At 45.3% G+C, this 25799-nt stretch overlaps 1 protein-coding gene across 5 annotated transcripts in view; it reads left to right on the top strand.

Moving 5' to 3' along the window:
* The window catches only part of LOC143299094 (uncharacterized), a 75721-nt gene extending 52847 nt beyond the window's left edge, over positions 1-22874 (top strand). For 3 of the 5 annotated variants that reach the window (XM_076612252.1, XM_076612410.1, XM_076612473.1), the window contains 13 exons: positions 1-358; positions 945-1162; positions 2576-2814; positions 3382-3621; positions 5450-5641; positions 6547-6717; positions 7364-7501; positions 9862-10124; positions 11259-11423; positions 13895-15007; positions 16114-16482; positions 17598-17612; positions 20150-22874. The exon at positions 1-358 is cut by the window's left edge and continues 92 nt beyond it. In XM_076612252.1, coding sequence (XP_076468367.1) covers positions 1-358; positions 945-1162; positions 2576-2814; positions 3382-3621; positions 5450-5641; positions 6547-6717; positions 7364-7501; positions 9862-10124; positions 11259-11423; positions 13895-15007; positions 16114-16482; positions 17598-17612; positions 20150-20764 — 4096 coding nt within the window. In that variant the 3' untranslated portion in view covers positions 20765-22874. The remainder of the gene's footprint in view (positions 359-944; positions 1163-2575; positions 2815-3381; positions 3622-5449; positions 5642-6546; positions 6718-7363; positions 7502-9861; positions 10125-11258; positions 11424-13894; positions 15008-16113; positions 16483-17597; positions 17613-20149) is intronic. The other 2 variants (XM_076612506.1, XM_076612326.1) reach the window with 2 other exon arrangements.
* The last annotated feature ends 2925 nt before the right edge of the window (positions 22875-25799 follow it).

Raw genomic sequence — 25799 nt, 5'->3', positions numbered from 1 at the left:
CGAAGACGAGGACGAAGACGAGGACGATAACGCTCAACACAACGTATCTTCCAGTCGCAACAAGGCTGGCCTCAAAGACACGGACATTTCCAAGGATTTCCAAGATCTGAAGAACTTCGTGCAGGAGACTCAGTCTCGGTCCAGACGTTACGATGACTACGGTGGTGGTGGTGGTGGTGGTGATTCGTTGGATGGGGGTGAAGGTTTGACGGAGTTCCGGGGCCAGTCAGCCGGTGCCAGATTGACGTCCGGACTGGAGGTGAACAGCAGGGAGAGAGAGTTCGAATCTCTGCCGGATTTCTCTGACCTGGAGCAGATTGATTTTGATTCTGGGGAGGTGGACCCTGATTTGCTGCAGGTGAGTGTGATTCTCTGTTTTGGTTGTTTGGGGTAGCTTGTGGGTACCGGTGATGGACTGATTTGAACAGTGCGTGAGTGTGTGTGCGTGCGTGTCTGTGTGTGGTGTTTACATGTGGTGCGTGTGATGCTGTTTTTTATGTGTGGGTGCGTGTGTGTCGGGGGTATTAGAGTCAGTTGATACTCCCGGAAACGGTGACTCGTTGCCTAACCATTGGGTTAAAAGGAAGAAGGAAAGAAACAAACAAACAAAAAAAACAGCAACAACAACCAACAATAGAAAAGTAAAGAGGCATAAAAAAAATAAACAAACAAGACAGAACTGGATTTGCTCGTTGTCTTACTATCGGGTTAAAATGGGGGGAAAGAGAGAGAGAGAGAGAGAGAGAGAGAGAGAGAGAGAACAACAGAAAAGTAAAGGAACACCAAAAAAAAACAACAAAAAAAACAACAAAAAAACAACAACAAACCAAACAAAATAGATAAATAAACAAACAAACAGACATAGCTGTGTGATTTCACCACGCACGATAACACCCACCAAACCTCCCCCCCCCTCACCCCCTCCTCCCCTCCTTACACGGCAGATGAACCTGGCGGTGATCCCCGAGGAGACGGAGGAGGAGCTGGAGGAGGAGGAAGCCCGGGACAGCCGCCAGTGGCGCGATAACTGGATCTTCAAGGGGCAGGGCCGCCCGCAGCGAGGGGCCGACAGGCGGACGGTGAGGGGCCAGGAGGGGGACCAGCCCCACTACCTGATGGTGCCCACCCCTGACCAGCGCCTGGCGCCACGGGTGGGAAACAGGTCAGAGGGGGCAGGGGTGTTGTTCTTGTCATGGTGGTGGGCATGTGTGTGGGTGTGGGTGGGTGGATTGGAGGGGCGTGGTGGTGGTGGTGGTGGTGGGCATGTGTGTGGGGAGAAGGTGGGAGGGTCGTGGTGGTAGTTTTGGTGGTGGTCGTCGTGGGCATGTGTGGGGGGTGTGGGTGGGTGGGTGGGTTGGAAATTTGGTGGTGGTGGTGGTGTGTGTGTGTGTGTGTTTTTGTGTGTGTGTGTGTGTGGGGGGGGGGGGGTGTTTTCGTGTCTCTGTCTGCACATGTGTGTGTGTGTGTGTGTGTGTGGAGAGTGGTGTGGTTTTGTGAGGGGGTAGGGATGTGTGAGTCTGTGGGTTTGGGTGGTGTAGTGTGTGTGTGTGTGTGTGTGTGTGTGTGAAAGTTTGTGTGTGTCTGGGTTTGAGAGAGATAAGCTTTAGAATTGAAAAAAAAGATCACAGGATTGTTTTTCTGCAGCGGTACATTGCTCCTGACCTTGCAGTTCGATCTGAACAGCGCGGTGAGTTATATTGAATGAATAATCACGAACTGTATCATCTTAGAAGGAAAAAGAGAGAATATGAAAAAAAAGGACCGCGCCCAGTAATTTTCACCTTATCTGAAATCGGAGCAAGACGTTAAAAAGTGGTTGTTATAATACCCACTGCAGGCAGAATCAGCTCCGTTTCGGCATGATGTTGTGTCCTTGAGAAAGGCACTGTACTCCGATTTTCATCACTCCAGCCAGGTGCGTGAATGGGTACCTGACCTCGTTCAGGGAAGTTTAAAACTGGCGAAAGCAGAGGATTGGACCGCACCTTCCTATGCCGAGCCTTAGACACATGTATATGAAATCACTGTTCCTATGGTAGTCTTGTGAAGGACTGTGACTCAAACTAGGAGGCAAAATTGCACTTGCTTTTAGTGCTGGTGGGCTAGTTGGCCTTTGGGAACCATCCCAACGCCGACTGTCCTGAAACCTTCTTGGCCGAGAGAGTGGGGGTGTAACTTGGGCAAGACGCTCGCCACTTTAATCAAATTCTCGCTCAGATAGTCGGGACAGCAGTTGCCTCCTCTACTGTTCTGGTGGTCATAGTCGAACACGACTGACCATCATACATCACACATGACAGTAAAAGGCTATCGTGGGGTATTTAACTCTCTCCATACGAACGGCGAAAGAGACCACGTTAACAGCGTTTCACCCCAGTTACCATCATCAAAATATTGCAGGCGGAAGGCTCTTATACTGAAGAGGTGAATGTTGACAAAGAATACTGCAATTCTGACGACGGAAGCTAAAGGTTGGGTCATTCAGGACATCCGAGGGGTCTGTGTAGAGGAGAAGAGAGGACTGGCCGTACTGAGTGAGTTAACCTTAACACTGGAAAACCTTTCGCCTGTCTAGGGATGCGGACCAGCTATCAGACCTGTCCGACAACGACGACGAGGACGATGACGACGACACTTCCTTCTACCCCCGCACCTCCGAAGAGCTGGCCCGCGTCTCCCGCCTCCACAAGCGTCCCTCCTCCCCTCCCTCCCTCCGCTCCACCTCCCTCATCCCCGCCCTCACCGACGACCTCGACACCGACACGAGGGACCAGTACCCTGCCCAGGACAACTCTTCCTTGAGGAAGAAGAAGGGTACGATTTCAGTTGTTGTTGTTGTTGTTGTTTAGTCTGTCTTTTCAGTCATTCTTTTTTCATTTTGCTTCTTCAGCTTCTAATCAGTTTTTCTACTTCTGCTACAGCTTCTACTCAGACACTTTTTTATACTTGTTCTATACCATCTACTTTATCTACTTCTAAAAAGACATTTATTCTGCTTCTTCTACAAAGACACTTTTTTTTACTTCTACAACTTCTACTCAGACACTGTTTCTACTTCTTCTACACCTACTTTTTTCTTCATGGACACTTTTTCTGCTTCTGCTCAGACATTTTTTCTACTTCACCTACACCTTCTACTTTTTCTACTTCTTCTACTCAGACATTTATTTTTTTCTGCTTCGTCTGCTCACACACTGCTTTTACTTCTTCTACACCTTCTACTCAGACGCTTCTTCTTTTTTCAGCGCTTTCCGAGAAACATTTTTTTTTCACATCTCCTCCAGCTTCTACTCAGATAAGTTCATGTTTCTACTTCTTCTAGTCAGACATTTCTTTTTGTACTTCTTTCTACTCAGACACTTTTTTTTGCTTCTAATACAGCGTCTTCTCCAGTGTACGATGAAGGAGACCTCCAGGACTATGAGGATGTGGGGGTTGGCACGGAAGACCTGGTGGTGGGGCCCATCGTGGAGCCTACCCAGAAGGAGCTGAAGCTACTGGAGGACCTGGTGCCCGCAGACGGGGATGACCCCAGGTTCCTGGTGGCTCCAGACAGTGTCACCGTGCAGGAAGGGGAGCCCGTCAAGCTGACTTGTCGGGTCGCTGGTACCCAGCCTGTGGGTGAGTCGGTGGTGTGGGGTCCAGTTCTTCGGGACTTTCTTCTTGTCGTCCTCCTTCTCCTCGTCCTCTTCCTTCTTCTTCTCATCTTCCTCCTCTTCTTATCCTCTTAGTCGTCCTCCTCCTCATCTTCTTCTTCCTCCTCCTCCTTCTCTTCCTCTTGTCTTCCTCCTTCTCTTTCTCCTCGTCTTTCTCTTCCTCCTCATCTTCATCCTCCTCCTCCTCGTCTTCTTACTCCTCCTCATCGTCTTCTTCCTCTTCCTCATCTTCCTTGTCCTTCTCTTCCTCATCGTCTTCCTCCTCCTCCTCATCTTCATTTTCCTCGTCTTCCTTCTCTTCCTCCTCCTCATCTTCATCGTCTACCTCCTTCTCCTCCTCTTCCTTGTCTTTCTTCTCCTTTTGGCTCACTTGCGTAAACAAAGTGAGTCTATGTTATAAACTCGTGTTCAGTTGTCTGTGTGTGTATGGTTGTGTGTGTGTGTGTGTGTGTGTGTGTGTGTGTGTGTGCGTATGTGTGTGTGTGTGTGGTAAACCTTAACATTGCCATTTTCTCTGGAAATGCTCTGTCTACCAATACCAGATTTTGCTTTAACTTAAAAGGAAAAAAAATCTTTACAGTCATACTAATAATAGGTTGAACGTCTCCCGAATTAAGCCGTATTACCAAATTATTAACGGTTTATTTCGTTGATGCTCGATCCGGATTCCGAAAACACTGTTACCCCTTTGCAGCTGCCCAACGGCAGTCAATATCTTGTAAGAAGACGCAATGACCTCGTTTTTCTTGCTCGCTATTAAAAGCAAAGAAATAACAAATTCTGGACAGAACACATACAGTGACACTAACTACATCATTGACGTGTTTACTGCATAAGAATACTCTAAAGTGGACACTGAATTAACTAGAATGAATATAAAAAGAAAAATTTAACTGACCGTTTCACGGCGTTCAGGTGAACCCTGTCTACACTGGTCTGTGCAGATCTTGACAAAACATGTTGCAAAGCCTAACACGATGGCAGCGTCTCCTTTACTGCCGAATTGAAATAATAATTTTTTCAATAATCATCGACGAGTTTACTGCATATGAATGTTTTAAAATGGATACTGAAGTGACTAGAATGAACAGAAAAGAGAAATTGAATGGACGGTGTCGTAGTTTCTCAGTGAGTGTAAAGAGCTTGTCGAACATGGATCTCTGAAAATCTGTAAAAAGCAACAACAAAACAAAACAACAAAAAAAAACGGACACATATATTGCAGGTGTTTGAGGCGATGGGAACGTGTCCTTCACCTCGGACTTCTTAAATGCCTTGTGATATACCAAAATAACATGATTTAAACAGCGTTATCACTTCGATTACCACTGTTGATTTATTCCACTAAAATATCATGCTCAAATAATAATTTTTGAACGTCATTGTTGAAGCTGCGTTAGCGCAGTGGATAAAACCACTCATTCTCGAATCCAACATCCATGGTTCGAATCTACGTGGATGCCCTTTTTTTTCTTTTGTAAGTGTATATCTCAGGTGAGTTTTGAAGGCCTTGCCTTTCTTGTTGTTCTTGTTTGTGTTCTTGTTCCTGTTCTTCTTGCTCTTGTTTTTCTTGGTCTTGTTCGTGTTCTTGTTCTTGTTTTTGTTTTTATTCTTCTTGTTCTTGTTGTTCTACTTTCTTATTTGCACTGAAAACGCTTATTATTATTATTATTATTATTATTATTATCATTAGTGTTGTTGCTTTGTTGTTGATGTTTTGTTGCCACGGCAACACAGTAGAAGACTAGGCAATGCCTAATAAAGATTTTAGTGTCTTGAGTCTTTGTGCACAGACGTGTTCTGGTACCGGGAGGGGGCCGAGGTGGAGGAGCTGGAGGAGGGGGAGGACATAGAGCTGCTCGTGGAGGGGGATCGTCACGTGGCCACCCTCTACCACATGGGTCGTCAGCACGCGGGGCAGTACATGTGCATCGCCCTCAGTGACCAGGGCAAGGCCATCAAGTACCTCACCGTCAGTGTCAAAGGTGGGGCAGAGATAGAGATTACCTCACCGTCAGTGTCAAAGGTGGGGGAGAGATAGAGATTACCTCACCGTCAGTGTCAAAGGTGGGGGGGAGATAGAGATTACCTCACCGTCAGTGTCAAAGGAGGGCGGGGTGGGGGGGGATTATGAGATTGATTCATAAGATTTACAAAATCTGAATGTTTGGGCTTCCAGCCTGTTAGCATAAGTTAACAGTGGCTGGTAAGGAAAATGATAGAAAATGTGTGAAACAGTATGGGTAATATTCTTCTGTGTGTTTCAGTGATTATGAGATATACATTGCTACATTTCGTGTAACCCACGTGGCTTCGGTAGGGTGAGAGAGAGGGAGAGAGAAATGTATATATTTGTGCATATGTGTGCGTGTGCGCATATACGCGGGCAAGTGATTTGTGAATGTATGTCACTCTGTGTGTGTGTGTGTGTGTGTGTGTGTGTGTGTGTGTGTGTGTGGATACACGCAAATATAAGGATTACTTCTGTCTGGATGGATGCACAAACAGGTACAGCGTGGATAGATGTGCGAATGGGTTTATATTTGTGTTATGTTTTGAAGAAGAAGAAAACAAAACAAAGCAAACTCGCACCTCCTTTAAAAAAACACACACACACGTAATCCTTGGTGTAGACTCACCAGATAACCAGACGGAAAGCCAACAGACCAGTTAGAACTGGCGAGACCTCAGACGCTGATATTTGCATATCGTTAACATTCATTAGCTGAACTCTCTGATAGCGGAGTTTGGGCCAATTTTGACAGGCCATTTCACTGATGTGCTTGTGGTGTGTGTGTGTGTGTGTGTGTGTGTGTGTGTGTGTGTGTGTGTACGCGCGCGTGTGTTTGTGCCTGTCTGTACGTCTGTGTGTGTGTGTGTGCGTTGACAGACAACAAACAAGAACTGAAGAAACCCGAATTTTTGAAAGAGCTCGCGGACGTGGAGGTGCTGGAAGGTCAAAGTGTGAAGTTCAGATGCAAAGTGAAAGGGTACCCCCCTCCCCGCATCTACTGGTACAAGGACGGCAGTTTGCTGAAAAGCAGCAGAGCATGCAGACTCGGTATGTGTTGTGTCCTTGCCCCAAGTCACCGATTATTATTCATTTATTTACCGGTTGTTCATTTATTTTTCTTACGTCACTTATTTATCTGTTTCGAGTGTACCTATTTGAATGAGCCTTAAGAGAATTGTACGTTTTAATTGTTTGAAGCAGATGACTGTATAGTCTATTGAATTGTATTTTCACTTCTGTGGCTGAAATAACGTCATGTCTGCTTTCGTTTGGATGGTTGGTGATGTTTATTAATTTATGTTTTTTTGATGGGGGATGTGAGGGAGTGGCAAAGAATCTGATTGAATGGAACAGGAAACGAATGATGAGCGCGCAGTGGCAGTTGTCAGTCGGCTTTACCCAGGTAGGCAGCCTGTCGTACAAATGACCCCGTGTTTGTAAAGCGCTTAGAGCTTGGTCTTCGACCAAGGATAGGCGCTATATAATTATCCATATCATCATTATCCTTCGTCGGCCACGTTTAGTTGTCCCGGACAATCGGACGGGCGGGTATTTCTAGTCCTGGCCCTTCCGAGGAGGGTGGATTGGGGTGGGGTGAGGGTCCTGGCTGTCTGTAGAGGGGTGATGTCCTGGCAGAACCAGGCAAACATTGTTCACCCTTTTTATTTTTTAAAATTTTTTATTGTGTCCGCAGAGAAGTTCGGTAACCGTGACTACCTGTTAGTGATGGACCACGTGACGATGGACGATGATGCAGAGTACAGAGTGGTGGCCAGGAACGTGGCTGGACAGGTCAGCTCCACGGCACAGGTCATCGTGGAGCCTCGCAGTGGTCAGTACATACACTGAAGACAGCTTTTTACTCACACAACACAACACAACACAACACAACACACACACACACACACACACACACACACACACACACACACACACACGTGTGTGTGTGTGTGTATGTGTGTAGATATATAGATACGCTGTTCGTTGCCAGAGATTCTCTGATTCTGGATAATACAGTGGAAACTTTCCTTTACTTCCTTTACTCAGAACTGAAATGTTCGACTTCCTTGTAGGTTTCTGTAGTTTGTCACCATGATGTTCCATAGGCGGCATCCCGTATTGAATAACGACCACACAACCCACACGACTGACAAACCGTGATTCTGTTTCGGCGCCCTCTCGTGGGATAGAAATGAGTAGTTTCTCACCATCACCGTCCTCAGTAAAACTGGTACAGAAAAGTCTTGGTGCTGCTGTAAGACTGTCGTATATTGTAGGGGGTTCCGGGCCAGCAGCCCCTGGTTGAGGCCAGTGTCGTAAATTGTAGGGGGTTCCGGGCCAGCTGTCCCTGGTTGAGGCCAGTGTCGTAAATTGTAGGGGGTTCCGGGCCAGCTGTCCCTGGTTGAGGCCAGTGTCGTAAATTGTAGGGGGTTCCGGGCCAGCTGTCCCTGGTTGAGGCCAGTGTCATAAGTTGTAGGGGGTTCCGGGCCAGCTGTCCCTGGTTGAGGCCAGTGTCGTAAATTGTAGGGGGTTCCGGGCCAGCTGTCCCTGGTTGAGGCCAGTGTCATAAGTTGTAGGGGGTTCCGGGCCAGCTGTCCCTGGTTGAGGCCAGTGTCATAAGTTGTAGGGGGTTCCGGGCCAGCTGTCCCTGGTTGAGGCCAGTGTCGTAAATTGTAGGGGGTTCCGGGCCAGCTGTCCCTGGTTGAGGCCAGTGTCGTAAATTGTAGGGGGTTCCGGGCCAGCTGTCCCTGGTTGAGGCCAGTGTCATAAGTTGTAGGGGGTTCCGGGCCAGCTGTCCCTGGTTGAGGCCAGTGTCGTAAATTGTAGGGGGTTCCGGGCCAGCTGTCCCTGGTTGAGGCCAGTGTCATAAGTTGTAGGGGGTTTCGGGCAAGCTGTCCCTGGTTGAGGCCAGTGTCATAAGTTGTAGGGGGTTCCGGGCCAGCTGTCCCTGGTTGAGGCCAGTGTCATAAGTTGTAGGGGGTTCCGGGCCAGCTGTCCCTGGTTGAGGCCAGTGTCGTAAATTGTAGGGGGTTCCGGGCCAGCTGTCCCTGGTTGAGGCCAGTGTCATAAGTTGTAGGGGGTTCCGGGCCAGCTGTCCCTGGTTGAGGCCAGTGTCGTAAATTGTAGGGGGTTCCGGGCCAGCTGCCCCTGGTTGAGGCCAGTGTCATAAGTTGTAGGGGGTTCCGGGCCAGCTGTCCCTGGCTGAGGCCAGTGTCGTAAGTTGTAGGGGGTTCCGGGCCAGCAGCCCCTGGTTGAGGCCAGTGTCGTAAGTTGTAGGGGGTTCCGGGCCAGCTGTCCCTGGTTGAGGCCAGTGTCGTAAATTGTAGGGGGTTCCGGGCCAGCTGTCCCTGGTTGAGGCCAGTGTCGTAAATTGTAGGGGGTTCTGAGCCAGCTGTCCCTGGCTGAGGCCAGTGTCGTAAGTTGTAGGGGGTTCCGGGCCAGCTGTCCCTGGCTGAGGCCAGGCTTTCTCGTCTTGATTTGGACGGCTTCTTTTACATACCTCAGTACCTATTTCACAAATTGCTTTCTGTGCACCGTGATCTGTTCAGATCAGCACTGTGAATCTGTGACGGGCGCAATATCCGAATGGTAAAAGTGTTGAACTTTCAGTATGAGCGTCCCGGGTTCGAATCTCGTAACGGCGCCTGGTGGGTCAAGGGTGGAGATTTTTACGATCTCCCAGGTCAACATAATTATGTGCTGACCTGCTTGTGCCTGAACCCCCTTCGTGTGTATACGAATGCAGAAGATCAAATACACACGTTGAAGATCCTGCAATCCATATCAGTGTTCGGTTGGTTATGGAAACAAGAACATAGCCAGTATGCACACCCCGAAAACGGAGTATGGCCACATAGTTGGCGAGGTAAATAAAAACAAAACCAAAAAACGGTCATACACGTAAAATGATACATGACTGTCTGAGTGTGTATGTATGCGTGTCTGAAATCTGATTGAATGACACAGGAAACGAATGATTAGCGCCCCGCAATGGCAGCCGTCAGTCGGCTCTACCCCAGGTAGGCAGCCTGTTGTGCAAATGACCCCGTGTTTGTAAAGTGCTTCGAGCTTGGTCTCTGATCGAGGATAGGCGCTATATAAGTGTCCGTATCATTCATTCATCACTCTGTGATGCAAGACGCTCGGGGAAAGCAAGAGTCACTCCAGTCACACTCACTGTCCATGTTGCAGAGGGTCACCCAACGCTGCCCAACAGCCAGTCCCGCTCACTGACCACGCTGACCACAGACTCGGACTCTGACCATCCACCCAGTGTGGAGAGCACCACCACCACCCGGCATCCTGACGGGCGGTCAGTCCACGGCACTGTCACGGGGTCCGAGGGGGGAAGGTGTGGAGGTGGCAGGGGGGACATAGTGGGCGCCAGACTGACCGCTGGTGTCGGAGACAGCAGTCTTCTTGGGCCTGGGGGGGATGTGGTCACTGAGGAAGAGGTGAGTGAAGAGTCGTTTTGGTGGCATTGTGGTTGTGGTTGTTGTTGGTGGTGCTGGTGCTGGTGGTGTGTATGTGTGTGTGTGTGTGTGTGTGTGTGTGTGTGTGAGTGAAGACATTTTTAGAGTACCATGATTTACATACCAATGTAAAAATATGTTACACAGTTTGTGTCTTTCCACAGCCATCTTATATCCGATTCATTCGCTCTTCAGCGTGCATCGGCCGCTTGTCATAGTTTAGATATATATACATATATATAATGTGGCATGCTAATTCACGTACATGTGTAAAAAAAAAGTTTCGTGGACTTTGTGTTTTGCATCCTTCTGAAATAAGATCAAGTCACACTTTAATGCAGTGGATGCTAGCTTAGAAATGTGATATGGCAGTTTGGACGAGGAAACAGGTGTACAGTTGTGTTGTTAAACTTGTGATGCACTGTTGATTGGTAAAGGGGAAAACTACTTACACAAGCTTAACTACTTGTTCCACATTTGACATATGCTCTGTTCAATGTTTACATGCTTTTTCGATCAGTGTTGTACAGAATTTCCGTGTCCTATTCCCGCTTTTTGCTGTTGTGCTTTATCTACAACTTCCCTGTTTCAATTCATCCTAGCTTTGTATGTAGAAGGGTGGGCGTTCCTTGCATGGTGTGTGTGTGTGTGTGTGTTTAACCCCTTGACTGCTGAACGTCAGTGAAATGAGATCAGTGAGGCATCAGTTTAATTGCCATCCTTGTCTTTTTGTGGACTTTTTAACGGTGTCATTGATTTCGATGGTCAGAGGTTAGAGAATCCCAAGAGGAAGAAATCCAGATACAGAGTGGTGAATAACATCCTCACCCGTAACATCAGTCTCACCTCGAGTCAGTGAGTTGACAGTTTCAGTTTCGGTTTCTAGGAGGTGTTAAAGCGTGTGGTCTGATCAAAATATGCCACACTTCATCTACTGATGACTTTATATAGATACACGACCTTCGCATAAACCTAACGCACTGGTCAGGCCTTGGAATGACAGCATTTCACTGACGAGCAATAACTAGCAGCCGTCAAGGGGTTAAAACAAAAGACTCCCCCGTGTTGTTTCTGACAAAACGACTAACCCCCAAACCAACGCCTCATGCTGAGCAGCTGAGCATAGTGACTCAGCATCTGGATGATATGGAGCGCCATCTGTCCATGGAGGACGACGGACGTGGCCTCAGCCCTGAGGACCTTTCCCCGGGCTGGGCCGGGGACCATGAGGACCCGTTGCCTGGTGACCCAGGGGATGAGGATGTTGATGAGGTCCACATGGTGAGCATCAAACGCACCCAGGTTTCCACCTGACTGCATGGCTGGCGTGCTTATTGTACTGAATGGGTATTTTCTCACATTCTCAGTTTAGAACTCAAGTTTCGGTTTCAAGGTGTCAGCACGCGCGGACTGATCCATATCCGCTACACCAGGTTTACTTTGAAGAAGGAAAAAAATAGAGCAGATGCCTGACCATTGCATAAACTAAAACTCGGGATCATTGATTGACTGAATCAAGTTTGGGCATTTGTGAATTCTTCTAGTCCTTCTTCAGCGTTCGTGGCCTGTAACTCCTTAATAACTCCTATGTGTATGATGAAGTGTTCTGTACGGGGTGGTTTCACAACAAGACAAGGGAAATCTGGCAGCAAGACATTAAGGGCACAAGGGCTGAGGAGAGGATAAAAGCAAAACAAGAACATCAGTCTTCTTCTTCTGCATTCGTGGTCTGCCACCCCCACGTTCACTCGTTATGTGCGAGTGGGCTTTCACGTGCATGACTGTTGTTCCCCTCCCCCAGCCACGCCTTACCCCTCACGTTGGCGGCCATACTCCATATTCGGAGGTGTGCATACTGGGTATGTTCTTGTTTCCATGATCCACCGAATGCTGACATGGATTTCGGGATCTTTAATGAGTGCGTTTGAATGTACTGCAAGCGTAGATACACTAAGGGTGGTTCAGGCAGTGGTAGGTCTACACATCTGTTGACCAAGGAAGTCGGAAAAATCTCCACCTATGACTCACCAGGCGCCATGACTTGGATTATAACCCAGACCCTCAGATAAAAGATCGAATTATTGTGCGGATGTTGTAATGGTAATGATAATAAAAGGACATTTGGTACGCCCAATCTAATGATACAAAAGCCCTCGAAGTTCAGAATGAAAAAAATGCAGTGACGCGTGCATACTAATTGAAAAAAACACACAAATACACTGACCTGCACGCACAAATCATCCCGTTCCACCTCCATTCCACAAACTCACACCCACTCCACACAAGATGTAGACACACACGAGCGCGCGCACGCACAAGTTGTACTTTTTTCTTTTCTTTCTTTCTTTTTATTTTTTACTTGACGTACATGTAGCTTCTTTTAAAACTACATTGCACTGAATCAGGAGTCAAATGCGTTTGCTAAAATAATGGTCAACGTTCGACCAGTCAGTAATCTTCAGCTTTAGTTGAAACTGAGAATTAGTCAGATTTTCACCCACACTTAAAGACAGCATCCACTAAGGACAACGACAGATGTGGCCCAGTGGTCACAGAACGGCACACAGTGCTGTGGTCGACCTCATCTCTGTTCACTGTCTCTCTGAATGTTGTCGGTGTTGGTGTTGTTTCTATAATAAGTCATTCACACATAATGCATGATTGTCTATCTGGTATTTTGTTTGTGCTGTTGTCATGGGTTTTGGTGTTGTGGTTATTTAACTCTAATCCTCTGTGTTGTTAAAACGTGAAAAACAATTCTGTATGTCTGAGGAAACATGGTGTTTATTATTATGAACTGACACTTTGGTATGGGAATGGTATTTATTATCAATTTTTTAACTGACCCTTGGGGTTGGGAAAGAGCACTTTCCTGAGGGAGTGGTATCCTGACGGAGTAACAATTCTCTAAGTCTGTGAAAACATGGTTGCAGCATTGATTTTGTATTTATTGTTGTTGTTTCTTTTAATGACACTGACGTTTGGGGCCGGGAAAAAGCATTTTCAGTGATAGAGAGCAGCATCTTAACTTTTGTTTCTTTGTCTTTGTCTATGAATGGGGGTTTCACACAACCCCCTGCTAAAAATTTTAGACATGGTTTGGACTGTTTGAAGGATGCTGAATTTCTGAACAATCAAGCATTAATAACATGACCACGATGTCGGACAATGCTGTGCTTGTAGAGTGATGAGGGGAAACGCCCAATGAAGTAACGTTTGTTGTCGTTGGGACTTGCGCTGTTTGAAGATAATTAAAACTAAGAGACACACCGAAGAATGTATGCACGTTCATGTTGTCTTGCTTTCGGGCGTGTGTTTGCTGTTCCCCGAATCTTGCTTCTCTTCTGAGTGCCGCCTTGTTTGTTGTGCATATCTTCGCTCAGTGTAGTTGCCTTGTGCATGCCTGTTTATACCCTACTCCTTGTCTGTCTTCGTCGTGAACTAAGGAAACCCTCGCACCATTCCATTGCATGTTCTGGTTGTGTAGGTATACTTCTCGTCTCTTTGTATCATCATCATCATCATCATCATCATCATCATCATTATCATCATCATCATCATCATCATCATCATCATCATCATCATCATCATCATTATCATTATGATTAAGATGATGATGATGATGACGACGACGACGAGGAGGAGGAGGAGGAGGAGGATTATTATCATTTCATACATTTTTATTGTTTAGTTGCTGCTAATGTAGTTGTTTTATTCTGATTTACATTATCCTCTCTCCTACTGACCAACAGGACAAAACGACAAAGACTCCACGCAGGCTGACCCCCAGCACCCTCAGCGTCCTACACGCCGCGGAAGAGATCATCCAGCAAGAACAGAATTCCCCCGACACCACCACAACAACATCATCATCATTATCATTATCATCATCGTCATCATCATCATCGTCACAACCACCTCGACCACGACCACGCAGCAGTGTCCCCTCACTCACCAACACACCACCACCACAAGCACCAACAAAAGATGACGGTATCCACAGAACTGTCTCACGACCATCCCCGGCAGGTCACACTGACCTCAACACATCTGTCTCTTCGGGGTACGCCGTGGACTTCCCTGACAGTGGCACGGTGGAATCTCGGCGGGACTGGAACCTCTCTCCCTCTCCCCAGGACGAGTTCGTCTCCCACCTCCCCCCTCTGCCGGGAGACGAAGGTTCGCCGCGAGGCGGTTCCTACCGGGAAGAGGTGTCCATCAGTTTGTCCGGTGGCGGTGTGGGCGGTAGTAGCAGCAGTAGTAGTCAGCCAAAGAAGGAGAAACCTACTGCGGTGTCTTCGGCACGTGCAGCAGCAACAACAACCACCGCCGCCAGCAAAACAGCAGCAGTGACCCCGGCGTCTGGCAGAAGGACAGCAACAGCAGCAGCACGCGACCTTCACTCCTCTTCATCCGTGCGTGTGGATTCTTCTTCGTCTTCTTCCTCTTTTCCTCCTGCTACTTCTTCTTCTTCTTCTTCCACCGCGCCACGTTACGCTTCCTCTTCCGCGCCTGTGGTGCCTTCATCGACGCGGCAGACGCGTTCCTCAGCCGCAGCGGCGGAGCGGCGGACAAGAGCCGCCGCGGCGGTTCCTGTGACAGTGACAGATGAAGCTAATGGTCCGCAGGGAGCTGAGGTCCCCCCCGTCAGAGCCCAGGGGCCAGACCTGGTGTTGAACTTCGGACCCAAGGAGATCGACCCCGCGTCTTACAGCCGGGACTACGTGGTGGTGAAGGGTGCAGGAGGAGGGAGGGGGGGAGAGGAGGAGGGGGGAGGGAGGAAGAGGTGGTCAGTGACGCTGGATCCTTACTCGCCAACTGCGGACGTGGTCAACAGGCGGCGGCAGGGGAGCGAGGCTGAGGAGGTGGGTAGTGTGGTGATGAACAAATAAATCAATCAATGCAAAGATGAATTTAAAAAAAATATATATAGATTTTTATATCATGTATACATAATGATTAAGAATAATTGTGTTCGCTGGGTAGAAAGTTCATGTCAGTGTGCGTGTGCTCTCTCTCACTCACGCACGAACAGACCCACATACGCACACACACATCGCACACACGCAGACACAAACACACACACAAGCAGCTCTCTCTGCCTCTATCTCTATCTCCATATTTGTAGACCTCGCCCTATGTCTCTTTGTCGCTGTCTCTCTCTCTTTGTCTGTCTGTCTATCTCCCTCCCTCTCTAACTCTTTCTCTCTCTCTCTCAGTCGACAGTGTGCAGGCACGCGCACATTATCACAAACACACAAGAAAAACCTGTACACACTTATGCACGCATGCCCGCGCGCGCGCGCGCGCACACACACACACACACACACACACACACACACACACACCCTTCCCCCCACACCTCCCCTGCCCCCCCCCCCCCCCCCCCCCCCAAAAAAACCCCGCTCCCCACATCCAGGTCTCCTCCTGTACCTGTTCACAAACTTGATGTCACCTGAAATCCTATATTGCTTTCGATGATTTGTGGGTTTCCTCTCGCTCTCTTGTCTCTTTTTTTTTCCCCCGTCTGTCTCAGTGTCTCTCTGCTTGCATGTCTGTTTTTCATTTTGATGAGTGAGTCAGTGTGTGTGTGTGTGTGTGTGTGTGTGTGTGTGTGTGTGTGTGTGAGGTGGTGGGGTGGTGGTTGATTCCGACGGAAGGACTGTTGTTTTCTTTGTTGTGTCTGCACGTTTTTACATTGTTTGTTTGTTTGTTTTGGGGTGGGGTTTTTTTTCAAGCTATTTTCTTTTCTTTTGTTTTTAGGTGGAATGACTGTGAATGGTGGGATAATCGGGAAATGTGGATGTATTTTCAATGTGTTTTGATTTTTTTCCTTCCCCTTATTCATTTTCGCTTCTTTAGCTTTATTCCCTCTTTATGGGGCGATGGCTGGATGTAAAAAAATGCTTATCTATGACCCTCAGTAATAAAGCTGTTGTCCTGTCCTGTCCTGCCTTGCCTTGTCTCCCAGGACGCGGGCAGCGGCACGCCTCAGACCAGCCCCAGGTCCTCGCAGGGAAGCACCATCTCCACCTCCCGCGAGTCCCTCGACTCAGGGGTGTCCTCCGCCCCCTCCCTGCCCCCCCTCTCCCACTCCCACTCCCACCCCCACCCCCCGGAGCGCACCCACCCCCTCCCCGTGCACATGGTGGGGGAGACGAAGGAGGAGGAGGTTCCAGAGAGTCGGGCGGAGTATGACGCAGACTCTGGGGTGGAGCTGCCGTCTGTCAGCCGTCTGAAGGCCATGTTTGCCTCCTCCGGCAGCAGCAAGGAGGCTGCTGCTTCTGCTGGTGGTGGTGGTGCCAGAGGGGACAGCGGTGAAGGGAGCAGTTTTAGGAGGGTGAGTTTTGTGGTTGTGGTGGGACGGTGGTGTGTTTTGTTGTTTTGTTGTTGTTGTTGTTGTTTTAGAGTGAGGGGTGGGTGCGTGGGTGGTGAGTGGGTGGGGGGGCGTTACAGTGGGTGTGTGTGTGTGCGTGTGTGTGTGTGTGTGTGTGTGTGTGTGAGCAATTTTAGGAGGGTGAGTTTTGTGGTGGGATGGTGGTGTGTTTTGTTGGGTTTTGTTTTGTTTTGGTTTTTTTAGTGAGGGGTGGTGGGGTGCTGTGTGGCCTGGGGACAGGTGTGTGTGTGTGTTTGTGTGTGTGTAAAGAGGGGTTTATTGTGGGTGTGGTGTTGGGTGTGAGGAGTGTTTGATGTGTGTGTGTGTGTGTGTGTGTTGTATTTTGTTGGCTGGGGTGTGTGTGTAGTGTGTGTGTGTGTGTGTATGTGTTGTGTTGGTTGAGGTATGTGTAGTGTGTGTGTGCTATGCTGGCTGGGGTGTATGTAGTGTGTGTGTGTGTGTGTGCATGTGTTGTGTTGGTTGAGGTATGTGTAGTGCGTGTGTGCTATGCTGGCTGGGGTGTGTGTAGTGTGTGTGTGTTGTGTTAGTTGAGATATGTGTAGTGCGTGTGTAATATTGGTTGAGGTATGTGTAGTGTGTGTGTGTTGTGCAGGATGGGGTGTGTGTCGTGTGTGTGTGTGAAGAGGTGGTTAATGTGGGTGTGGTGATGGGTGGGAGGGGTGTTTATGTGTGTATTGTGTTGGCTAGGGTGTGTGTATGTTGGTGGATTGTGGGATATTGTGGGGTGAGGGGGGAGTGTGTGTGCATATGAGTGCATGTGTATGAAGATGTATGTTTGTGTGTGTGTCTGTGTGTGAGTACATGTACATGAGTGTGTGTGTGTGTGTGTGTGTGTGTGTGTGTGTGTGTGTGTGTGTGTGTGTGTGCTTGCTTGTTTTTGAGTGCATCTGTATGTGAGTGTGTTTGTATATGAGTGCATGCATATGTGAGTGTGTGTATGTGACTCTGTGTGTGTGTGTGTGTGTGTGTGTGTGTGTGTGAGTGTGTATGTAACTGAAAGTGAGTGCATGTGTAAGTGTAAATCTTTCCAGTATCTTTGCCCTTTTATTTTCTTTCAGGATATTGAATATGATGTAAGTTGAGCCATGTATACACACTTTCCCATATCCTTATTCTCTTGCTAACTCCTTACACATTTCAGTCATTTGCAGTCTACATATATCTTTCATTTCATTATATCTTAATCAGTTGACTTTTTTGTTTGGTTTGTTCATTGTTTCATTTCATTTTATATTAATGTTATATACAATTCTAGGGTAGGCTGTCAAGCCCAAACCAATGTGTTAGGTTTATGCAAAGGTCTGGCACCTGCTTCTCACGCAACACACACACACACACACACACACACACACACACACACACACACACACACACACACACACACATTTCAGTTGTCTTTTATCTGGGATGTTTATTTCTCCAGAACAATGAAAAAATACCAGTGAGTATACTTGCCACGAAATGTGTGCGTGTGTGAATTTCCCAATGATTCGTTTTGTTTTTTCTTGTATGTCTATCGCCTGTGCAATGTCTTATAGTTCATAGTGTCAGTGAAGCAGTTAGGTATCAGGCATGCTTTATTTGTGGTAAGTGGCTTTCTATGAAAATGGTTTGTGCGGTAAATGGTTAGTAATCAAACAGTTCATGTTGTCTGGAAAAATCCATCATAGTTTTCTCTTTTTCCCCCATTTTTGTTTGCTTCCCTGTTTGGCTAGCAGTATACTTACCCTGTCAAATTTGTCAGTCATCATTTTGTTGATGTTTTGTTTCTGTAACCCGTCCCAACCCCCATCCCCTCTCCCCATCACTCTCTTTCTCCCTACAACACCATGTACATGTGTATGTGTGTGTGAGTGTTTGTGTGTTTGTATTGGGTGGGAAAACTCAGCTTTATGTGGTACTTGCCATGCATTTTGAAGTGTTGTGGGTATGACTGCCAAAAAAAGGGTTAACTCACTCAGGACGGCCAGTCCTCTCTTCTCTACACAGACCCCTCGGATGTCCAGTGGGTGTCTGAATGACCCAACCTTTCGCTTCCGTTGTCAGAATTGTGGTATTCTTTGTCAGCACTCACGTCTTCAGTATAAGAGCCTTCCGCTTGCAATATTTTGATGATGGTAATTGGGGTTAAACGCTGTTAACGTCGTCTCTTTCGCCGTTCGTATGGAAAGGGTTAAAACTTGAATTCAGGTTTGACTTTGTGCGTCATGCTTCTGTCCGTGCAACTTGCACACAGTTTCTGTGTGTGTGTGCTTCTGTAAAAAAGAGAGAGTGACAGGGAGTGAGGGACAGAAGGTGAAAGAGAGGGGGTGGGATACAAATAATGTGAAAGCATTCCATTGATTGAAAGTATCTCTGAATATGTATGACTGGTCTGTAAAACATGTACAGTCGATTTCAGTATTTGGAGAATAATTTATACTGAATACCGAAGGTCTGCAAAACTAATTCAGTGTTGGGCTTACATTATTTATATTGAATGCTTCAGAAATCTGTAATCTCTCTCATTTCCTAATGGCCAATTTATAATCACTTAATTTGTATGTGCTGATCTGTCTGTGAAACAGTTATTACTTGCTTTTTTTTTTTTTTAAATCATTGATTGAAAAATAACATGGAGGCTACCAATACATACAGAATATAAGCCAACAGTCATATCACATATGAATGCATTATTTTACTATTCACTTTTTAATCAACCAACATTTAATGCTGTCTGTTTCATTTATATTCCTCTTACATTTAACATGTGTTCTTTTCTGCTATTCTTTACTTTAGGTCCTCATATTTTTACTTATATATATATATATATATATATATATATATATATATATATGTGTGTGTGTGTGTGTGTGTGTGTGTGTGTGTGTGTGTGTGCCACAAATTATAATAGTGTATGCAAGTGTGCAATGGTGCTCACTCTGTATTGTTTTCATGGTTTCAAACTGTAGCCCACTTCATTCTAAATTATTTATCCAAACATTTCTCAACAGACACTTTCAAAGCTGTGTCTGAGTTCTCCACAAGTCAGACAGATCATTATCATGATACTGCATGGATTGTGAATTATCTGGTCATACGACATATGAAATGGTTACCATATCTGTTTGATACTTTTCCTGCGTGTCTTCATGCATGCACACATTGATGATTAATAAGTTAGAATTCCGTCTGGGTATCTATTTAAAAAAAAAAAAGTATATGTTTTGGGGTGTGGCGTGGGGTATCTTTTATCTTGAAAAAAAAAAGCAGTTTTCAACATAATCATATTGCCTTATTATTCTTTACGCTTGTGTCATATTTTTTGGTGGGGTAACTTTTGTCTTGAAAAAAAGAAGCCAAGTTTTCAAAATGATTAGAATGTCTTTAATTATTCTTGTGTGTGTGTGTGTGTGTTTGTGCACACATATGTGCACTACATGTTGCATATAAAATGAGTTATTCCATTTAGTTTCCTGGCCAATACTCTCATGGCCTCTGACGTAAGTTAATGAATGCTGTACTGATATTATTACTATGATCAACATCATGTTCATGAATGCTATATTGTTACCATTATCACCACCGTCATGATGAGAGACCCACACAATGCTGACTGCACTGTCCACAGATCCACAGCATCACGGCGCGGAGCCTGTCCAAAGAACAGCTGCAGAAGCTGAGGGACGGGGGCAGCGGAGCACAGCAGAGGGACACCAAAGTGCAGTCACGCTCCACCATCCAGCTGACACAGCCCAGTCCTCACCCGGCACACACTGCCCACACCCCTACCGCTGCCACCTCTTCACGGCAACAGCACACTTCTCAGGGAGACACCCCCACACACAGACAGCGGGTCCGAACTATCAGTGCTTTGGAACACACTCAACAAGAGGCCAGTCGTCAGCACATCCCCTCGCATCAAAAATCACAGAGTGCTTTAAACGCAGCAGTGGCGTCCTCAAACTCTTTCTCCAGGAATCGAGCCAGATCCCCCAGACCGAAAAGCGCGGTCATTGAGGGGTCTGTGCTCAGCACACCACACCCCGCCACCACACCCAGAGCTCGTGCTCAGTCCGACTCAGACACTGTGGAGGGTGTGGGGCCCAGTTTCAGACCAAAGATCCGCTCGGGGTGCATCTCTGCTCGTGCTGCTTTCTGGGAACGCCGGATTCTGCAGGGAGAGGGGGTGGAGGAGAACGCAGAAGAGAATTTCCCTGACATGCTGGAAGACAGTCAGCGCTGAGGAAGACGTTGGGTCAAAAGTTGGGAAAGGGAGAGAAGTCTCAGGACTCACCCCCTCGAACAATGTAACCTTCACCAAGACTCAAGCTTTGAATACCTTGACCTAAGGGCTTTTGGCAAATTGGTTGTTAATCTCTCCCAAGCCAGACCAACCTTGACCCTAAGGGCTTTTTGCTTATCAGTCATAAAACTCAGCTCTGCCTAAGAGAGGTCTTCCTTTTGATTGCTGTCAATCTGTCAGTCCACATGTGGTGACAGACCGAGCTGTCTTCTCAAAGTCCTGCCGGCAGCCATAAAGCTTGGTCGTCAGTGGAGTTGAAGCTGACCAACCTGTCGTCATCCTTTAACAGAAGAGGGGCTGGGGGCCCGGTGGGGGGTGGGGGGTGGGGGATTTGGACAAAACCACTGTAGAGAGAGATCCTTAAAGTGTGTGAAAATCTGCCTCGGGGCATTTTCATTGACAAGAAAATGAGACATGGGTGTTGGGGAGATGAGCAGGAATGCAGAGGAACATTTCCCAGATAACAGGGATGGCTGGGGAAAGGGGTGTGGGACAAACTGTTCTCAAGTTCTCAAATGTTCTTGCAACTCGGACATTCTAAACAATAGTTAAATTGTACGGGTCTGGTCTTGGAATAAAAATATAGAATTCTGATTTGATCACGCACAGTTATAAACTGGGGATAAATAACAGGGAAAGATTCCGGAGTATGTATTTGTATAATGCCAGTGCAATGTGCAGCTGCATTATGTGTTTAGCACTTAAGGTCAAGTTGTTTGTTAAGAGCATGATGGTGAAATTTTACAAAAGCATTTTACAGATTTAAGTCACATGAGTGAAGATAATTGTAGTGTTTGAAATGAGCACAGAATAGTGATGTTATCAAATCATTCTATATTCAAGTGAAACTGAAAGAAGCAGACACAATGTATTTTACATCAACATGGTATAGGAATTTCATCAATTCATTGGTTTGCGGAATATGTTCACCATAAGTATGGTATGAAGCATTCTTTACATTCTATTTAAAGAGTGAAGATGCTGTGTTTGATACAAGCAAGACATTGCCATTTCATTACACCATTATATAGATTTAAGTTAAAAGAGTGGAGACTGTTTAATGAACATGGTATTGCAACTGTATTGAAGCATTCTTTTGATTCAAATTGTAACAGAGTGAAAACAGTGTATTTTCTATACACGGCATTGTGATGTTATGAAAACATAAAGATTCAACTAAGAAATGGAGGCATTATCATGATGTTGCTATTTCATGAAAGAATTTTTTTTTCAAGATTCAAGTTAAAAGGGCATACGATTTTATCAAAATATTCTACAGATTCAAACTAAGGAATGGAGACGTTATCATGGTGTTGCTATTTCATGAAAGAATTTTCTTTTCAAGATTCAAGTTAAAAGGGCGTGCAGTTTTATCAAAACATTCTAAGAATGAACCCGAGGCGTGGAGATATCATGGTGTTAGAATTTCTTGAAGCTTTTTTTTTTTTTTTTTGTCAAGATTCAAATTAAAAGAGTGGAGACATTGTGTTTGATATAAAGCACAAGTTTTATCATTGTTTTGTGGACTGAACACCAGGGGAGGGAACGAAAACAGTTTTGATGGTCTATCATGGGTGTACACAAGGTGACACTGATTCAGGGATTGTTTGATGTTGACCCATAGTCACTGTAATCTCACACCCAGGAACAGAAAGGCTCGCACTTCTTTCTCCTCTATTTCCACCCTTTTTGAGAACCATCAGTCATGATCATACACATTTCATTGTCATAGTTCCCTCAGCTTTTTGTCTTTCTTTACACCCATTTGCATGTTCTAAGCAGGAAAAAAAATCTAAATCCAAACAGGTGTTCATAACTGACTCAAGATGACCAGACTGTGCTCTAGTGAGCATCAGGACATTTTGTGTGCCTTTGGTTTGATGACTGACAATGTCACTATGTGGGTGGTTGCAATACGTACATACTCTACATTATACAGGCCAACTCAAGGTTCATGTTGATGTTCTTCTTCCTGTTGATCTGATCTCCATGATACGCCATTAAAACATATCATATGTATAAGCAAAACAATAAAATGTTAAAATTAACATTTGCATGTGTCATGTGTTTTATGTGTGTGTGTTCATGTGATTGTATGTGTGTGTGTGTGTGAGAGAGAGAGAGTGTGATTGCGTGCACGTGTGTATGTGTAAACTAAGTGTAACAAAAATAATTCAGGTGTTAACCTTCAGCTGAAACGTGGGCATGAAAGCTGATCAACAGTTGCATTTCTGTTTGTTCCAGCAATATTCTTGTTCCAAGACTTGTTCCCCTCATCGCAATGATAAGACATGGTTGTTTCCAAGTTTTGTTTAGTTATCTTCCAAAATTCCATCCACTTTCACAAACATAGATCTCTCTATCACATATTCCCAGAATTCAGCAATACAAAATCTACACCAGAATCCCCCCTTCTCTCTCTCTTCTCTCACACACACACACACCCCTCACACGTACAAAACTCTGGGGGTTAAATGCAATTTTTTATTGTCCAATATGTTCATGAATATATTTGTTTTTCACAAATGGCAAAATGAACGAGTACAAAATAGATCTTTACTGATACATCTCACAGAAATATTTATATAAACTGTCATTTGTCACAAAGTTATGCAAAAGTCCAGCAAGAATAAGTGAGATCAATGCATAAGTAAAGGACAGTGGGAAAGGCAGAGATTGTAAAACAGAACAGTGGAAGAAAGGATAAGAAAGAACATGAATCTTGAAACTAATCAGAAAAACTGAATACGCAAAAGAATGTCTTCAATGCAGATATCATTTAAAAATGAACATCTGATTGTTCCCTGTCGTTATGTAATACCAGTGGTCTAATTTTTGTTAAGACCCTTTCCCTTATAGTAATACCAGTTAATGTAATACATTCATTCGTGTGGTCCCATCTATACTGAGCAATTTTTGTGTTTGCTTACGTTTGTTTTTGTTTTGTTTTTAAGCATACCAAGCCAAAATAAAATCAAGCACCTTACTGGAATAGGGAGTAGTAAATACAATTATTTAGAATTCACAATGGCAAGAACATAATTATGAACATACAAAACAAACAAACAAAAAAAAAAAGAATTAATGAAAAAGAAAAATGCAAAGGATTTAGAAGACCCCAAAACAGTCACTCCTGATCTGTAAACTTGTAATAATGGCAGAATAAAATAAAAACTGATGCACAGAACAAAAGTATATACTGCGGAGACGGATCAGTGACAAAAGCAATAAAAAAATTTTTTAAAAGAAAAGCTTTGGAAAGATTGGGTAGACACAAACTTCATTCACTCATCAGTCACACTGTCCAGTAATATTTACTAACATTAAATTACCCAGAACCTGGAAATAAACAATTATGTAAGTTTTTAAAACAAAATCAAACAACTCGTCAAAACAAGATAAAAACAAGGGGAACTAGAATTTGTAGAAATAACAAATCACTACAAAAACGAGGATTTAAAAAAATCATTTTACAAGCAAACATGCAACCAACTGAACCATATATAACAATTTTCAACACAAAATAAAATGTACAAAACCCCAAAAAAGCAACAAAAAAAACAACAAAACAAAACAGAATAGTATCACAAAGTTAAAGCAACTTTCAGGCTGACTTTATGCTTCAACTGATCAGAATGACAGTGACTTCAAGACAGAAGGAATCCAGAATGTGGTTAAAAAGCTTAAAGGTCTGACAGCCTTTTATGACCATTGGGCAGTGAATTCATATCCACTGCATTAAAGGGTTGGCACTGGAAGGCGGGCGCCTGCCTAATTGTCTCCTTCCACCTTCCCAAACTGAAGTCAGGAACCCATTCACATCTGGGTGGTGTGAGGAAAATCAGAATACAGTGCCTCTCTCCATGGACACAACACCATGCTAAACTGGGGGCTTGAACCCTGATCACTGGTGAACACTGGATCATAAGTCCAACACCTAACTCTGCCACGGGGCATCACCTAAGACGTGTCAGTTCAAAAACACCGGATGAAAAAAACTGTTAAAACCAGGCATTAGCACGAAGAACACCAACACAGCCAACAGAGGAAAGAAGATAGTCACAGAGGCGAAAGACTATAAAACTGACAAAACTGAAAGTTGAATTTGTCAAGGCAGTTGTAACAAAGCCAAAGCCAGGTAGAAAAAAAAGAGACATGTGACAAAGCTGGACACTAGATAAAAAGACCATGCTGATGCCAAAGTCAGACTAAAAACGATTATGACATTGCCAAAAGCTGGACTCAAAATGACTAACACAGCAAAAGCTAATGTAAAAGACGGATTTTGCAAAAAGCTTGACTCCAAAAGACTATAACACAGGCAAAAGTTATACAGTAAAAATGGAATATAGCCGCAAGCTTGACTCAAAAAGACTTAACACAAGCCAAAAGCTAAACTGAAAAGACTGGTATGTACAGCCGAAAAACTAAACTGAAGTGACTGGTATAGACAAAAGCATGACCTCAAAAGACTAGGACAGCCAAAAGCTAAACTGAAAAGACTTAATACAGCCAAAAGCCTGACTCCACTTATAACAAAGCCAAATCTAGAATAAATCACACAAGCAAAAACTAGCCTAATAAGAATATACTAAAAAAAAAAAGTCAATGTGTGGTAATGCACAAAGGCACTAGACTAGCATATGAACTACAACTCAAGGTCCAGTGGAACAGGAATGTCAGCTGAACAACCCAGAAGCAGAAAAAACAATTTCAAACCACTCTGCCTATCTTCAATAATTCTGTGTCTGCAGAACCCAAAACTTGTCAAAAGATTCACAAACTCCTTTGTGATGGTAAAGGCTAATGGTTAAACTACCGTGGCCTTTTACAACCACCAGGGCAGAGAATTCATACTCACTGTGTCAAGGGCTCCGCATAGGAGGGCAGGGCCCAACCCTATCCTTCTGCCGTTTTAACCATCCCCGACGGAAGTAAGGTACCCATTCACACCAGGGTGGAGTGAGTTAATGTT

This window comes from Babylonia areolata, chromosome 1 (genome assembly GCF_041734735.1).
Source record: "Babylonia areolata isolate BAREFJ2019XMU chromosome 1, ASM4173473v1, whole genome shotgun sequence".
In the NCBI taxonomy this organism is placed as follows: domain Eukaryota; kingdom Metazoa; phylum Mollusca; class Gastropoda; order Neogastropoda; family Buccinidae; genus Babylonia; species Babylonia areolata.
This window is presented reverse-complemented; position numbering and strand designations above follow the sequence as displayed.